The 18,454-nt window shown below is 41.1% G+C and overlaps 1 protein-coding gene across 2 annotated transcripts in view; it reads left to right on the plus strand.

Moving 5' to 3' along the window:
• prkg1.S (protein kinase cGMP-dependent 1 S homeolog) overlaps positions 1 to 18,454 on the plus strand; it is a 415,118-nt gene that overhangs the window by 312,605 nt on the left and 84,059 nt on the right. For both annotated transcript variants that reach the window (XM_018227316.2, XM_018227315.2), the window contains exon 5: positions 151 to 214. In XM_018227316.2, the coding sequence (XP_018082805.1) occupies positions 151 to 214 (64 nt within the window). The remainder of the gene's footprint in view (positions 1 to 150; positions 215 to 18,454) is intronic.

Consider the following 18,454-nt stretch of genomic DNA (forward strand, 5'->3'; position numbering starts at 1 on the left):
AATGTAGAACCAGCTAAAATAATGAGTATATAAAGTATAGATTGTAAACCCAAGCTATAGCTTGTTAGACCAGTCTTTTAGTCTTGGTTCTAACTTAGTTCTTTTAAATAAAAAAAAGTTATATAACAAAGTGTTTGTTTTATTTTACAGTGTTCCTACATTCCAGGACCTTCCTGAAGAAATTCTTAGCAAGCTGGCCGATGTGCTTGAAGAGGTAAGAATTTAAAATTTAATAAAAAAAACATGGTTTCTGTGATAATCCTCATGGAATTTAACTTTTGAACTTTCCCTGTTATTAAATCCATTGCTGTATATCATATGAGGGTAACCCCCTCAAAAACCACCATTTTAACGAATATTACAAGATAAAATTGGAGCTGTTCTCAGAGGACAAATAAATATTAACATGTATGTGATTACATAAAAAATTAAAAAAAAAAAATACAAAAGATTTGCTTTCTAGTAATAATTTTGTTGAGTTTTTTTTATAAAAAATCAATAACTTAATTTCATAGCGTTTAGTTGTATTAATGCTATAAACCCTACTAAAACTTTAGACACTCTATCTCTCTGAAATCACTGTTTCGAGTTGCAGCCATTGGTCAAAACATTTGAATTTTTAAATTTGAAAAACCTGAAAATCTCAAATGTGTGCTTGTTTAAGAAAAAAATAGAAACATAAAATCCTGATCACTTAAAAACGTGAAAAAACAACAACTTGAGCACAGTGAAATTGCATTCTGTCATTTTCAATGAGTTTGCCAAATTTTAATTTAATTAAATACAAAATTAATTAAATTAATTTCAAACTCAAATTGAAAAATAACTTGAAATTTGAAAATACCATTACCGTTGGCTTTTACATGAGCTTTTAGCTGACAAATTTTTAAATTTGAGTTTTATGGGGGGTTAATAAATCCTGAAAATTCAAGTTTCAGAAAATTTCTTTTACATTATATGCCACAAAAAAATAAAAATTCAAGCTAATTCAAGGGTGGAGAAATCTGCCCCTAAAAGACAAATGTATTCATTTTCAATTAATTTAAATTTTGAGGGGGGTTCATTTCAATTGTGAGGGGGGGTTAATAAATCCTGAAAATTCAAGTTTCAGAAAATTTCTTTTACATTATATGCCACAAAAAAATAAAAATTCAAGCTAATTCAAGGGTGGAGAAATCTGCCCCTAAAAGACAAATGTATTAATTTTCAATTTTGAAAAAAATCAGAATTCATTTTTTGGTCAATCGCAATTTTATTCTGCGATTTCTAAAACCTGCATATCGGCAGGTTTTAGGTGGCTAGATTTTTTTTACATTTCTTTTAACACAATCAACAAAAAAACAAGATTTACTGGAATAATTTAAAATGAAATTCTAACAATTCCTCTAAATGAGCCTCTACGGGTGGTGGATTAGCTTTCCATACCTGAAATGTAATTATTTAAAGTGATTATTTTTTAGAAAATTACTGATTTAAAGACTGCTATACATTATATATTGGAGTACAGGGAGTTAAATAAATTTTACAAATATATGATAATTCACAATATATATATATATATATATATATATTTTTTTAAATATCTACGTCACTAAATATTAGACTGATGGAAATTTCCCAGCTGTATGAAAGGCTGAATTCTGTTCAACATAATCCAATAAATGTTCAGTCTACGGCTTGACAAGGATAGGTTACCCACGCCCTAAGTACACACTCATACTCCCACTTTATTTTCTTTTCATTTTCAGCTCTTGGGAATTATACAGTGTAATATTTATTCAGATAATGTAAATCATTTCATGTTAAAAAAATTAATACATTCCTGTAAGAGGTTATGTTTTTCGAGCAAGAGAAATAACTGCTAATGGAAAATAAACCCCCAGTGTTGACTGCAGAAAATATAAAGCTTTAGCTGTATTCTGTGGTTTCAGAGTATTTCCTTCAACCTTCCTTTCTGAAGTTAGAAGACCTTAGTAGCATCACAGGAGCTGGGTTTCTTGAAGGAAATGCAATTCAATTTTTTTTTTTTTTTGAAATTTAAGATATTAGCAATTTTTACACTGTTTGTATAATAAACTACAGCTCCACCTGCTGTCAAGTACTTTTGACGACCTGCCAGTCGGAAAACAGTTTCAAAAGAAGAAGAAAATCTGCTGATTTTGCCCTGCTTGGAAAAGATCAGGGCAACATCTGAAGACTTTGTGGTTCTTCTTCTGAAGTTTTCTTCCCACTGTCTGGTTGGAAGAACCGACCAGCAGGTGGCACTGTTGTTTCAAAATCAGCGTGCTACAATCCTATGTCACATGCATGCATATAATGAGTGATCTGGGGCTCTCATTCGATATGGACATGTCTTTGCTCCGACTTGGCTGCCCACACCATGAGCAAGCTAGTGAGAGGCATTTTTTGTTCTATTAGCCTGCATCTCCTGTGGGGGAAACCATTTTTCTATGATAGGTGCCAGTTAAGATGTTATTTTATTGTGAGAATGTTACATGTACATACATAAATGAGCAGCAGCTTCTGTTTCAGGTTTAGCTTGTCTTCAAAAAGGTTTAAGGTTGGGGCATCTGACTTCTAGCCAGCCGAGTTCCTTTCAATATCATAACCTAATCGCCAAGTGGCATGAACGTGGCATTAGTAGAGGCATGCCAAACGTGTAGCTCCTTCCAGAGCCAAGGGGGCAATCAGCAAGTAGGCCAACAAGTAAGAGATGGCTCTTCACATAACAGATGGCATCCTTGAGCCGATGCCAGTAACCAGCAGGTGTATCTCTTTCATGAAAGGGAAAGCTCAAGAAAATGAGTTCATTTACAACACAAGCTTAAAAAGAGAAGCCAAGAAATGGATTGGAGAAGGGTATCATTTATAGCTTGGGGTTTGCTCATCACACAGAGCTGCTTAATGATCATGGGGATTATTCATTCCCTACTTATCAAGTTTTCTCAGTTTCTGTGTTTATTGTGTTGCCTTTAATACTGCATGATGTTGCACGGCTCTCACAATCCCTATCCTCAGTCACTTCTCTCTGTAATCGCTTTTCGTACTGGAGGCAGGAGTATTAGCATAGTTAATGTTGTCGGAATCGATCAATGCCAAAACCAAATGTACGGTGTTAAATAGCTCAGCACTACATTATCTGATCAAATGGTTAAGGAAGCCTGCAAGTTTGTTTTTGTCTAATATAAATTATACAGGTGAGGGTACAACTTTAGACAAAAGCAGTTTATAAGAGATGTTCGGATTGACGCTTTGCACCCCTGGCTACAAAGGGAAACAGTGTTGTATAATACCAAGTGTATTCTTAGTGTTTTTGGTGGAGGAAGCCTGGCTGATTCTCTAAGGCATAAGGCATATAAGCAGCTAGATTATAAGCAACTAGATTCACAAATTGTGTTCCTGTGCCTTAAGCCCTAGAGCAGTGGTTCATAACTATGGGGTTGTTTCCATATGGTCAGGATGTGATGTTCTTATAGAGTCTAGAGGTAGAGTACAGTAGGTGGCCATGAGCGGTCAAGTTGAGATCAACCTTTGAAGCTCCCTTTTGTATTTCCCAATTGATACTGTTGAATGGGTGATAGGAAGAATGAAGTCAAGACCTACGGTGGCCCATGTATTATAAAGTAGGATGTAGCTCTTCATTTTCTCCAATACAGTGGATGGACTTCAGAAGGCAAGGCGAAGGCATGTTGAGGTCAGCCATTGTTGCTCCTTGTATTTTCTAAATGATAGGGTCAAATAGGAATAATCAAGTCATCTAGTAAAGGCCAAACGTAGGTCTGTGGCAGTCCATATATTATAGAAGGCACAGGTACACTTGCAGGGCCCCAATAGTTTGCAGTAATAGGGGGTTCTACAAACCCAATAAATCAATGTTGTTAAAACTATATCCAACAGTACAGAACTTTTCTACTTTTGAATTAATACTTACATATTTTATAGATGGAAGGCTAGCCCTGGTTCAAATGCCTGGCTGCTCAAGTAACTCTCTATAAGAGAGCAAGAAAAAATCAGCCATATATTCTGTGCCATATATGAAGCATGTTCATGCTAGTGATACCTCTTTTATCAGTTGTCCATGCCATTGGCTTAATGTGGAATTTTTTATTGGTCCCTGTGCATTTCTGGGGTGGGTAAATTCCTTTTATGCTCAGCCTCATAATTCCTCTGGAGCTGGAGAGGTGGGGGAGGGGATAGACAGAATGTGGCAGAGATTCTAGAGAGACAGGCCAATAAGGAGATGATAGATGGGTGGAAAAGAGAAAGAAAGAAAGAAAGAAAGAAAGAAAGAAAGAAAGAAAGAAAGAAAGAAAGAAAGAAAGAAAGAAAGAAAGAAAGAAAGAAAGAAAGAAAGAAAGAGAAAGAAAGAAAGAAAGAAAGAAAGAAGATAGATGGCATAGAGACAGACCATTGACCAATAATGAAATGGTAGATAGATAGATAGATAGATAGATAGATAGATAGATAGATAGATAGATGATAGATAGATAGAGGTAGAAGAAAGAAAGAACAATGATAGATAGGTATATAGATAATAGATCAAAAGATAAATAGATAGAAAGAAAGAAAGAAAGAAAGAAAGAAGAATAAAGAAAGAAAGAAAGAAAGAAAGAAAGATAGAAAGAAAGAAAGAAAGAAAGAAAGAAAGAAAGAAAGAAAGAAAGAAAGAAAGAAAGAAAGAAAGAATAGAGAGAGAGAGAGAGAAAGAAATTTCAGATACGGCAGTTGTTGGTCTCTGTATATTTCCCGTGCTTGTCTCAGGCTTTATTCGATTGCTGGGCTTGTCATTGAGTCTATTTTGACAATATTCTCAGCGTGTTTCACTCGACACTTTACTCAACTTGTTTTCTCCCCCGCTGGACAAGTGGCTGCTCAGCAGCAGGTTCAGACATCCCAAATCGACCTCTAAGCGTTATTGTTTTTGCTACACTGCATTCTCATTGCGATTGGAGAGAAACAATTGACTTTCTCTGGAGGAAACACATCTCTCCTGAATACTGACTCCTGCTTCTCTCTGGTCTAACTGGTTTAAGTGACAGAAATGAGTCTAAGCAAATGGACTGAATCTTTCCCTTGACTTAGGAAACCCGAGTGGACGCGGAATTTGTTATTTGCCCGGGGGTTGTCACCAATGAAGACGCTGATCCCCAAAGCTGTTTGAATAAAACGCCAGTGACTTGTTTGGTGTGTGTGACAGGAGCCCATTAGTCATTCAGGAGGAGTAAGAGGAGCTTAATCTTGTTTCCAGCTGCAGAGAAATCCACTGCTCTGTACCAACTGCAACTGTCGGACACACTGATTGTTTGCTTAGAGTTCATTGTTTCTATGGGACTTGTCAATTTGTTCCATATCAAGTCAGTCACCGAGACAGAACGGTTTGATTTTACCATTTATATAAAGTCAAAAAGTCTGGTCCTTTCAGAATCATAAAGCTAATCACCATAAGAAACATTGGGGGTCATTTATCAACACTGGGCAAATTTGCCCATGGGCAGTAACCCATTGCAACCAATCAAATTGCTGCATTCATTGTTCTACTTGCGGCTGGCTTTAAAAAGCTAATCACTGATTGGTTGCTATAGGTAACTGCCCATGGGCAGATTTGCCCTGTGTTGATAAATGAGCCCCATTGTTCCATGACCAGCAAATACTACTCACTATGGGGCAAATTCACTAAGCGCCGAAGCGCCGAACGCTAGCGTTGATTCGCTAGCGTTTGGCATTTTCGTTACTGCGCAAATTCACTAACGAACGCTGGCGTAGTTTCGCTAGTGTTACTTCGCACCCTTACGCCTGGCGAATTTTCGCTAGCGACGGAACTACGCAAATTCACTAACTTGCGCAGTGTAACCTTTTACGCTAGACTTCCTTCGCCACCTCAGACCTGGCGAAGCGCAATAGAGTAGATAGGGATTGTTTAAAAAAAAGTCAAAATTTTTTCTAAGTCCCAAAAAACGCTGGCGTGTTTTCTACATGATGGCTGATAGGCTGAAAAAGATCGAAAAAATTTTTGGGGCTCCCCTCCTCCCCCCTACATTTCCTAACTCATGGCAACTTACCTAGACAGTGGGCACATGTGTAGGGCAAAATAAAATTTTTATTTGATGATTTGAAGGTTTTCTTGGCATTTGTAGTGCTGATCCGTATTCCTCCATTGAAATTTGAATTTGGCGCCGTATGCAAATTAGCCTTCGCTAGCGTAACTTCGCTTTACATAGCGAATCAACGCTCGCGCAACTTCGCAACCTTACGCTACCCCTGAGCGCAACTTCGGATTTTAGTGAATTTGCGGAGCGCTGGCGAAACTACGCCTGGCGAAGTGCTGCGAAGTTGCGCCTGGCGCAACTTCGAATCTTAGTGGATTTGCACCATAAGTGTTGCTATGTGTTACCAGACATGGTAAACCCAATCAATAATTAACTTTGGGAGCTACATTATCCCTTATAATACATGAGTGATACTCAGAGTTCCCTGTATAACTCAGCCTGCAGCCTTGTGCCTTTATATGGTCACAGAACAACCCCTCAGTGACTTCTAATATCCTTATCATTTACAGTGGGGGGTACATTATCCCTTATAATACATGAGTGATACTCAGAGTTCCCTGTATAACTCAGCCTGCAGCCTTGTGCCTTTATATGGTCACAGAACACCTCAGTGACTTCTAATATCCTTATCATTTACAGTAGGGGGTATATTATCCCTTATAATACATGAGTGATACTCAGAGTTCCCTGTATAACTCAGCCTGCAGCCTTGTGCCTTTATATGGTCACAGAACAACCCCTCAGTGACTTCTAATATCCTTATCATTTACAGTAGGGGGTACATTATCCCTTATAATACATGAGTGATACTCAGAGTTCCCTGTATAACTCAGCCTGCAGCCTTGTGCCTTTATATGGTCACAGAACAACCCCTCAGTGACTTCTAATATCCTTATCATTTACAGTAGGGGGTACATTATCCCTTATAATACATGAGTGATACTCAGAGTTCCCTGTATAACTCAGCCTGCAGCCTTGTGTCTTTATTTGGTCACAGAACAACCCCTCAGTGACTTCTAATATCCTTATCATTTACAGTAGGGGGTACATTATCCCTTATAATACATGAGTGATACTCAGAGTTCCCTGTATAACTCAGCCTGCAGCCTTGTGTCTTTATTTGGTCACAGTCTGGGTTCCTGAATCCTTATTGCAGGGTTATATTATTCCATGTTTCTGGTTTGGGCTACAGATCACATTGATGAAGCAGCGATTATATAATTATAAATTATTTAAAAGTAACATAGTAACATACATAGTAAGTAAGGTTGAAATAAGACACTCGTCCATCAAGTTCATCCTTTTTTTTTTTTAAATCTGCCTAACTGCCAGTTAATCCAGAGAAAGGCAAAAACCCATCTGAAGCCTCTCCAATTTGCCTCAGAGGGGAAAAAATTCCTTCCTGACAAAATGGCAATGGGACCAGTCCCTGGATCAACTTAAGCACTCGGCTTCCATTCCCTCTGTTCAGCATTTACTTCATGGGTGGATTGTTTTCTATGGAACACTCCAATGTCAGGATATCAGAACCATGTCTCTCTTTGTGCAGTCACATTGAATTCTTTGTGCAGGAATATTAGGAAAGTCTATATATTCAGATGCATGACCTCCAGAATGCTCGGGACCTGGGGTTTTCCGGATAACATATGTTTCCATAATTTGGATCTTCATACCTTAAGACTACTAGAAAATCATGTAAACAATAAATAAACCCAATAGGCTGGTTTTGCTTCCAATAAGGATTAATTATTTTAGGTTTAATATAGTTTTATTATTACACAGACAAAGTCTCTGATCTTTCTGGAGAATGAGTTTCTGGGTAACGGATCCTATGTCTGTATATGTTCCAAATGGCTGGCTCCCAAATTGCCCGCTCTCCCTGTTCAGGTGGCAGTTTAGCCCAAAGTGCCCATGTTGCCCACTCCCAAGTCAATCCCTTATATTAATTAGCTTCCCCTTTGACGATGATTGTATTTGTGCAGTTTAGCAGTTCCTAAAGCCAATGACCCGCCAGTGACTGCTCATCAGCATCGCTAGTAGTGACGGGCGAATTTATTCGGCAGGCACGAATTTGCGGCGAATTTGCGTGATTCCCCGCCGGCGAAAAAAATTTGCGAAGCGCCCGCGAAAATTCGCCGGCATCAAAAAAATTTCAGAGAAAAACGGACGCCGGCGTCAAAAACGTCCGTCGCCATCAAAAACGAGATGCCGGTGCCGTTTTGCGAATTTTTTGCAGTTTCGTGAAATTCGCAAATTTTTCCGTGAAGCAAAACATCCCAAATTCGCCCATCACTAATCGCTAGGCTTTTCCAGCCTCCTGACATAGTCTATCCAATTGCTTTGTGCTGCTCCATTTCACTGCTGCTGTTGCATGTCAGCGAGTGCCCTACATTAGCCGCACTTGGTAACAGAAGGTGCCAGCGTTACTGAAATGTCCCAACGTTCTCTTTGATCCCCTACCAGAAAAATATACAACGTTTCTAACTTAATTGGCTTTTGGAAGAGAGCTCAGAGTATGTGGCAGGTGCACTTAATACTTTTATAACAATTTAAGATAAGCAAAGTAACAATTGTAACAATTTCAGATAAGCAAAGTAACAATTGTAACACTTTAAGATAAGCAGGTCTCTTGGGAAACTTGAAACACCTTCATTAGCAAAACTGTAATAACACATAAAAACCACAGAAATGTGTTCAAACTTTCATAACCTGCCAAATTTTGTAACATGAACATGGTAATTAGGGGGTGTGGCCACAAAATGGGTGTGGCCAGACCCCTTTTTAAATCTATTTAATATATATTTAAAAAAAGTTGGGAGGTATGATGGCGCATGCCCTTGCTTGGTGGATACTGTCAGTAATGTTAATATCACAACTTAGAAACTTCTCTTGTTTATGGTTCCCTTTCGGTATTGTGTTTCCTCGCCGCTGTGTGTCAGACAAGTGAATAGAATTCTCTGTGATCCGGCGCCGTGCCCTTCACTTATTACTGTCGGTGCCAAGAAGGTATTTAGTTCTGCTGTGCCGCCTTTGACAAATTCTCGCTAGCCGCTGGCAGTATATTGCTGGCCCAAGAAGCGCGTTGATTTTATTTCCCGCTGTATATCTTTCCTGTAGGGACCCTTAAGGTTTTCTTAACCCTTTGCATTAATTTCAGTGGGTTAAAAGAGTGTAAGTCAATCTTTATTTTTGTTTTCAAGCCAATAATGACCAGTAGTGATGGGTGAATTTATTCGCCAGGCGCAAGTTCAAGATGAATTTAAATAAATTCACAAAACTGCCCCGAAAATCCGCCAGCGAATTTTCGTTGGCGTCAAAATTTAATTAAAATTGCCCATTGACATTAATGCGAGTCAAATTGTCGCCGGCTTCAAGATTCGTGTTTCGTGAATTTTTCTCTGTTTCTCGAATTTTTCGCCGTTTTGCGAATTTCACAGGAAATTCGCGAATTTTTCTTTATTATTAAATGGGAGATGGCCTCATAATTCAGATCATTCTAGATAACAGGTTTCTGGAGAACAGATCCCATACTTGTTTTTTATGATAGCTCCTAATTTTAATGGAATTGGTATTGTATCTATCTAGTCATGTGTCCTGGGGTATTATACATGAAATTGGCATTGCATTTCTTCTAGCTAGTGATGGGTGAATTTCTACCATTGAACTTCGTCTAAAAATTTACGAATTTCCAGAGAAATTCATGAAATATCGGAAAATTTGTCAATTTGTGAAACCCGAACGCCCGCGTCCAGAAAGTCGCTTGCATCAGTTTTAATGCCGGCATTAAAGTCAATGGGTGTCCGAATAATGTTGACACACAGCGATTTTGACACAAGCGATTTTTCGCGCGCCCAAAATTTTTTGATGCCAGCAAATTTTGGCAGAAGTTTCAAGAATTTATTCGCCAGCAGTGAAACGTGGAGATTCGCTGCAAATTCAACAGTCGAATTTATTCGCTCATCACTATTTCTAGCATGTCTTCTGGGGTTATTAATATTGGGAAACTGGCCCTGAGAGACTGTCAAGGAATTTGTGTAGAGATGGTGATGCGCCTGAAGCAATTGCATCCAGTGCATTAAAATGTGCAGAATTGTGTGCATGCTTCGACGTGAAAGGGACACAGTTTTGTTGATGGAGGGATTTCAGTTCCGAAATTATTGTTATAGTGTGAGTGTGTTACATCCATTAATGTAGGCTGCTGTATAACCCTGGAGCTACCACCATTTCTTGCATGTGTTGCATCAGCTCCGAGCCAAAACATGCAGGTGCAAAGGGTGACTTTAGATGCACCTTTATTAAAGGAGAAGGAAAGCTACCAAAGCAGTTTATTTCCAATAGAATAACCACAATAGTGCAAGCTATAACACTATATTTATTCTGCAGAATGCTTTACCATACCTGAGTAAACAGCTCTAGGGGCTCTCTGTTTGTTTAGGATAGCAGCTGCCGTATTAGCTTGGTGTGACATCACTTCCTGCCTGAGTCTCTCCCTGCTCACTTGTAGCTCTGGGCTCAGATTACAGCAGAGAAGGGAGGAGGGAGAGAGAGAGGAGCAAATTGAGCATGCTCAAGCCCTAGCCCTGGAGGTTTAAGCTGAAAACAGTTAGTCTGATACAGAAGCCCATGAGTACACAATAGAAGGAAAGAAATGTGGTGTTTCTTTTGACAGAGGACTCAGAGCAACATTACTTTGAGGGTTTACTGGTGTATTTATATAGACCTGTCTGATAAAGCTTACTTACTTTTAGCCTTTCCTTCTCCTTTAAATGTCGGTTAGTACCATTGGGAGTGACATTAGTTTATGCTGCTGATATTTGTATCAAACCCAGCAGAATAACATACACCACGTCTGAGTCCTTAGCGGCTATCACTGCGCCTTTCACATACGGAATCATTTCATCCCTGGCTCAGAGATCCCTTGCACATTCCTATTACAGCCCTGAATGGCTTCCAACTGCCGCCTTTGTGCCGGGTTCAGAGTGCCACAATTGCTTGAAGTTGTTGTGCAGCACAGATTATGGGTTTTATTTCCATTCTAAGGGCTGCGTTGCTTTATGTTAGTAGCAGTGCTTTAATAGCTGACATCTTTACACCTTTATTATGATAGCAGGTGCTGTGGTTTGTACGGGACATTTCTGTGCAGCGCAGGGAACTGAGGGGCTTTTTATATATTTTCTTATCATCCTCAGCACACCTGAAGGTCAGAGAACATGTTCACCTATTGCATTTGTCTGACCCTTGTGCTCTGCTGCGAAGGCAAATAACTCATAAATCCTGGGGAATGGGAAGAAAGATCTTCATTTGCAGATATGGCCTGGGAACAGCACCATCTACTGGTCATGCTCTAGTGGTACAGTCGCTAAATGGCAAAAGCAGCAGTGCCACTGCTCCCAGGTACAAGTTTAAATACAAAAGGAAAATATGGGGCATATTTACTCTTTAAAAGAATTTAAAAAAAAAATGAAATGGTATTTTGCCCTTATAATTTATCTGACATCTTTCTAGGGTTTGTTGTTTTAATCTATTACAATAGGGTGGGGCCATACAGCGCTGGGGTCCTAGGTTCAATTCCAGCCAGGGCAGTATTTGCAGATTAATTGTCTCCTAATAAAACTGACCCTACTGTGAGTGTGAATGTGATAGGGGCTTTAGATTGTAAGCTCCACTGGGACAGGGACTCATGTAATCAGAGCCAGGCCAACAGGCACCCAGGGCAATCATGTCCCTCTACTAGGCAGCCTCAATCCTCCTCCCCACCCCTCATCAACTCTCCTGTGCTCACACCTCTGCTGACGTCCCTCCTGTTTTTTTCATCTCTGCTTCCCAATCAAAAAACGGGACCAGATTTAGAGGAATAAGGGGCACCCCCCACTACCATTGCGCTTTAGGCAGGTGCTTCTTCTGCCTACCCCTAGTTCCAGGCCTGTAGGTTAGTGATGGCAAAAATGCAAAGTTTGACGCCGGTGAATTTTCATGAAACGAAGCCCGCCGCAAATTCTCGACTGGTGAATAAATTCGACAGTTTCTCCCCTTTCGCTTGGCCCAAAAAAAAATTGTGAAATCAGAAAGTTCGCGGAAAAGTCATGAAATTCAAACGTTTTCACGAAAAAATCGGGAAATTCGAACATTTTCACGAAAAAATCGGAAATTGACGCCGGCGAATTTTCGTAAGAGATTCGCGGTGGCGAAATGAGGAAATCCGCTGCAAAATTCATGTAAGGCGAATTTATTCACCCATCACTACCCATCAATACAATGATTGTATCATTTATATACAGTACTGGATAATAATAGGTCTTCACTGTTACAGGTCTGCCAGCTTGAAACATCAGCCTTATGTGCAAGTTACCTAATCCTCAATTGGGCCTCAGTCGCCCCTATGTAGTTAAATGCACCAGTCACAGGAGTCGCACTAATACTTTCCCCATAATTTGAGCTTTGCAATATTTATACGTGGCTGCCTTTTGATCATCCATCATTGGAGGAAAGAAGACTCCCGAGTCGGTAACTTCAAATGGATCCCTGCCTTAAATATAAAAATTTATCATGAAATGACGGTTCCTTTTAAGGATCCAACTTTGCACTTGGGAAGCAGTCGGCAGCTCAATCTCCCGCTGAAGCCCAGGCGGTGGTATCCTCAATTAGGTGACAAGTGATATCTACTGTATATTATATGGCTGTGCTTCTGTAGCAAATATTTTATAGATTGATGCAATGCGGATTCATTTAGATTAAGAGGATTTGTTTAATTTATTTTGACCAATTTTGTGTTTTAGAATATCCTCTGCAACAAAACTTATTTCCATATCTACACCAAAAATAACGGAAGCAAACGGGAACTAAAGAAGTGAATGGGAACTGGGGGTTCCGTGTAGGTTGCATTTCTTATTAATTGAGCAATTGACCTTTAATCATGTGCAGGAATTATACTTATGAATTCTGGTGGGCTTAGTTACCCAACAGGGTGGGACTGGCACACCAGGGCACTGGAAGAAATGCTGGTGGGCCCACTATACTGTGCTCTTTTCCCACCGAGGGTGCTTGGTTTAAGACCATGGTGGTGGCATTGGGGCAAATTCACTAAGCGCCGAAGCGACGAACGCTAGCGTTTGGCATTTTCGTTACTGCGCAAATTCACTAACAAACGCTGGCGTAGTTTCGCTAATGTTACTTCGCACCCTTACTCCAGACGAATTTTCGTTTCAAAAAAAGTCAAATTTTTTTCTAAGTCCCAAAAAACGCTGGCGTGTTTTCTACATTATGGGTGATAGGCTGAAAAAGATCGAAAAATTTTTTGGGGCTCCCCTCCTTCGCCCCTACATTTCCTGACTCATGGCAACTTACCTAGACAGTGGGCACATGTGTAGGGCAAAATAAAATTTTTATTTGATGATTTGAAGGTTTTCTTGGCATTTGTAGTGCTGATACGTATTCCTCCATTGAAATTTGAATTTGGCGCCGTATGCAAATTAGTCTTCGCTAGCGAAACTTCGCTTTATATAGCGAATCAACGCTAGCGCAACTTCGCAAACTTACGCTACCCCTGAGCGCAACTTCGGATTTTAGTGAATTTGCCGAGCGCTGGCGAAACTACGCCTGGCGAAGTGCGGCGAAGTTGCGCCTGGCTTCGCATCTTAGTGAATTTGCCCCATTGAGTTTTGTAGTGAGGGGCCCATGAGATCCTGTTCTCCAGTGGGCCTCAGGCACCCAAACATACTTTAGAGCAGAAGATAGGACTTAGGAGGAACTTGACACTGAAGATTGTGCCAAAAACCAAAAGTAAGGTATCTGAGATGTTAAAAAGTCTCTTCACTATCCAGGTCATAGATGGCAACAAACTGGGTGGTCATGAACAGGAAGTAGCGGTGAAACAAACAATTTAGGATGCATTCAGGAACTTCCCACAAAGGATCAACAATTTAGCTATTGAACCTAGGTGTTTTGAGTCTTTTTATTTTGGCATTAGCATTTGCCCACAGGGCAATGACTTCATGTGACATTTTATCATTACATTGACCCTAGAAGCCCGGGCAGTGAAGTTGCATCGTGATGACCTCCATCTTGGATTGTGCTTACTGGTTCTCATGCTTAGAGGAAGAGGCATCAACGGGGGTGAGAGATTAGGGGAAAGGGTGAGGAAGGTTTGGCACAGCTTGGTGATGAATCATAAGGAATAATGGCTGTAAATTCAGGTATTAGTAACACTTTATTAGTATAGCAGTAATGCTTTTCCACTTAAGCCCACTTTGGGCTGAGTTTATAATGGCAGCACTGAGTACCTATTGACACAGCACTGAGTACCTATGTGACCATATATTACAAGGCTGGACCTCATTTACTTGCTGGTCAGATTTTGACCCACACCATGTATTCGCCTAGAGACACAACTGGCACATGCATTTCACATAGTATTGATGTACGGGTCAATCATTTATACTCGCCTACACCCAACTAGAACCCAGCACTTCCTTCTCTGCCAACATGCCTTCTACACCTGCTCCAGACCCAACCATGTCATTAGAGGGGGAGAGGCAGGCGCAAGTTTAAAAGAAAGTAACTTGCAAGTGTCAGACAGAGCTGAGCTCAGGGGTCATGACAATGGAGACTCATAATGGAATTAGAACTGCTCACAACCCTATGGATGGGTAACTGATCAACCCAAGATCTTCCCACCCCCAGATTGCAGGGAGGCCTGAGCATCACTACCACAAAGTGCATTTAATATGTCACAGGTTCACTTGCAATGATCAGATGATGTCACAGCCCCACTCGCTGTGTATGTATGATGTCATCATTTAATGTATTTATTTTTGAAAGATTGTGTTATGTACAGTTTTTTGGTGAGATTAACATGGAGCAATGAAAAACCAAATGTCTCAGAATTAATGCAAGAGCCCCTTGATGCACACATGGTATCATTACTCTTCTTATGCCAAGCCCCAATATTGAGCACAAGCTCTATGGGCCAGGGCATTCCATTTATGAATAATGCTCTGTGCCTCGTGATGCTAGCTGCGCTGCTTTTAAATTGAAACATAAAATTAAAGATATAAATAATGTAAATATTATATGATTGCCTTTGAAACGAATGAATCGCAGCTAAAATAACATTCTCCTTCAGCTGAAGGTTTCAGAGATTCTTCTGTATATTTTGGGTCGGGGCTCAGTTGACTAATACCTGGCGATCCCAGAATGGCATTTCTATCCCTTTAGATCCTCTGCTATGAATACGCCGCTTATGTGCTTACAAGATTAACGAGACACAAACGGGAGACCCGGGTCAGGGCAAAGACAAATATTTGAGAGTGGAAACTGACCTCACTTACCGACTCGGTGGGACATCTGGTGCTAAAGTGCCGCTCGACACAAAGCCTAACTGTCGCTCCAGGAGGGCACGGGTTCAAGGCCGCCAGATGTTGAAAAGGGGTTTATGGGAAGTTCAGAAGAGGAAAATGATAATATGAAATGTATGCAGAAAAATCTCATTTGGGATTAATGCTTGCTTGCCTTGGTTAGGCACACTTAGAGCTTTAAAGAAAGTTCCAAGGTCTGAATAAAATCACACTCCTTGTCCGGCTCACACTTGTATCCCTTCAAGTCCGAATCCCAATGTCTAAAATAAGAACCAGCCCAGAGCCAAAGGCACAGGGACAAATAAGGAAAAATATAAAGGGTGATATTGTTTAGTATGTAAGGGTAGGACTACACGGCCGACTTGGATGCGTTTCCGTTGGATCCGACGATGGGCGACAAAACGCCCACGTCAAGTCGGATGCGACGGGAAACAAGATAATTAATACAAAAGTCGCATGGTGTTGCAGCATTCGTCCGACACGACACGACTGTCGGATGCAGACGCAGCGTGCAGCGTTTGCACCCGACAGTCGCGTTGCGTCGTTTTGTCGCCCAGCATCAGATCCGACGGAAATGCATCCAGGTTGGCCGCGTAGAGGTACCCTAACACCCCGTATTAGGCTCTCTGAAGATTATTAAGTGCACCACATACATATGTGTTAATCCCCTTCCAGTTGCAATACCACCATCAGATAGAAGAAAGGTTAACTTTCATATATGTCATCTTGTTTTTATAAAGGTCGGTACTCACCGACGTTCTGTTCTACAGCTTGCACATAGAAACTTATCTTGAGACGCAGCTCCCCTTCTGGGATTGGCTGTAGGATGATTTGCAGCAGCAATAGTGTAAAACTACTTTTAAAATATTAAAATACAGTCACATGGTGCCCATGATATGAAACATATCTATGTGAACGTTCCATTCAAGCTCCCCTTTGGCACATTTCCAGAACACGCAATTGGATTCAATACAAATCGCCTTGTAGCGTCTCTTGTGTTCGTCGATGGGGCGCTCTCCTGTGATGTCACTCGCCTTACAGGCATATGGTTCAAACTCATATTCAACTATTTTTTATAGGTAATAATAATATTATTCAAATAGATACTTAAATAAGAAGTGTAGATAAGTCGGCAGTAAAAAGGCCAAAGGAGAGGACATTACACCCTAGCACAACAATACCCGATGATGAGTAAATCGAGAATGGAGAAATGGCAAAATAACAAGTACCGCTGTGCATGCGTTTCCCGGGGTTAAACCAATGAGCACCATCCTCTTCCGGCTTCCTGTTTCTTTACGCGACTGCAAATGCGCGGTAGAGTGAAGACTTTAACTAAAAAGTCGCCTATTTCGTTCTACTGCGCGTGCGTCTGCTCCGGTATATTTGAAGAAAGAAGAAGATGGAAGAGGATGGCTCCGTGGTGCTCACTGGTATAACCCCGGCCGGTGCAGTTTTCTGCTGATAGGAGCACTGACCCAGGGTTTCAGGTAAGTCAATGCAATCACTTGGGGTGCCTAACATTTGGCACACCCTAGTGCTAAATGACTTTCCTTCTTCTTTAATAACCTCCACAGAGCACAATACGGGGTGTTATTTACTAAACAATGTTACACTTTTATATTTTTCCTTGTTTGTCCCTGTGCCTTTGGTGCTGACTCTTATTTTAGACACTTTAGAGCTTGTTTACAGAGATGGGGCAAAGTGCTAAAAAAGAAGCTCATATTGAAATGTTTTTTGCCCCAATTGAATGTAAGGGTTGCTCTGTTCTCTTTATAGAGTACTGCGGATAAAAGGGAGAGGGGGCAGGGGGTGGGTGCGGGGTCGGACCACTTTTGCCGCGATTGTGGGAGGATGGGCAGGTGGGGAGCGATACCAGAAGGCAGGTGGGGATCTGGTCTGGGCCCAGGCCTGGACTGGGAGTCAAAATAGGCCCTGCCATTCCAAGTACAGAGGCCCAAACAGCCTCCTACCAGCCCACTATATGGTAACTTTCTATGGAACCATACAGCAGCCCCTCTGGCATTTGCCAGAACCCACAGATTGCCAGTCCAGGCCTGTCTGGGCCCACCAGGTTTTTTTCCATGTCCTACCCTGGGTGGATGTCCCCTGATATGCTCCTAGTTTGCTTGTCATTAAAGGGGAACGATCACAAAACTGACAATGTAATATAAGCTTCATCATGATTTATAATACAAGACCCAATTTGGCTGACCAGGTGGCAACCTTTTTACATGCTCAACCCCCGCTCCTGCATTTATGTATGTTCATTCCAGTTCCAGAGCGGGTTGGTGCAGGTTGTGACATGCCACTGGCCTCCACATGCACTTTTTGGGGGAATTAGCGTTTGGTAGGCAGGTAGCGTAGGATTTTGGAGCTTAGAGACAGGGACACCAAAGTTTAGGACAAAAACACAGCTTTATTAAGCACTGGACATTCCCAACAAAAAGGCAACAGAAAAATGTTCAGGTTACAGTTCAACTTCACTGTAGAACATGCAGGGTACAGTTTAGCAAATACATTCAGGGTTTTCCCCCCTCTGGTCGCTCACCATCAAGGGAATCTCTCACCCTCTTGCACCTTGAAGTATTTGGGCTTCACACTCAGCCCTGCTGGCCTTCCCCTCCTGGGACTCAGACTCACTAGTCTCTGCCAGTCCTTTCCTCTTTCTTTTCCCACAAGGGATTTAGGCTCCAACCTCTGGAACTCTCCTTCTGCCCAGCTCTGTCTCTCACAGCCCCTCACTTCCCTGGAGACCCCTGAGTTGTGCTCACACAGCCCTTTTACATTGCCAGGTAGATCCTCTCTCAGCTGCCACTTAATTACCTGGCGGAGAGGGAATATTAACCCTACCTGAGCCGAGTATCCCTCTGCAACACCTATCTTGCAGTTTAAATGTATTATTTTCCATGTACTTTCCTGCAAGGTAGTGGTGTTTTCCAAACACTCTGTCACATAGTATATAAGTAATTGTAGTATGTTGGGCTGGGTTCAGGTTGATTATGGTGCAACCACAAAGTGCAGAAAACACAGTTGATCGGACCTGTTTTCTGCACC

The sequence above is a fragment of the Xenopus laevis genome, chromosome 7S (assembly GCF_017654675.1).
Source record: "Xenopus laevis strain J_2021 chromosome 7S, Xenopus_laevis_v10.1, whole genome shotgun sequence".
Lineage (NCBI taxonomy): Eukaryota > Metazoa > Chordata > Amphibia > Anura > Pipidae > Xenopus > Xenopus laevis.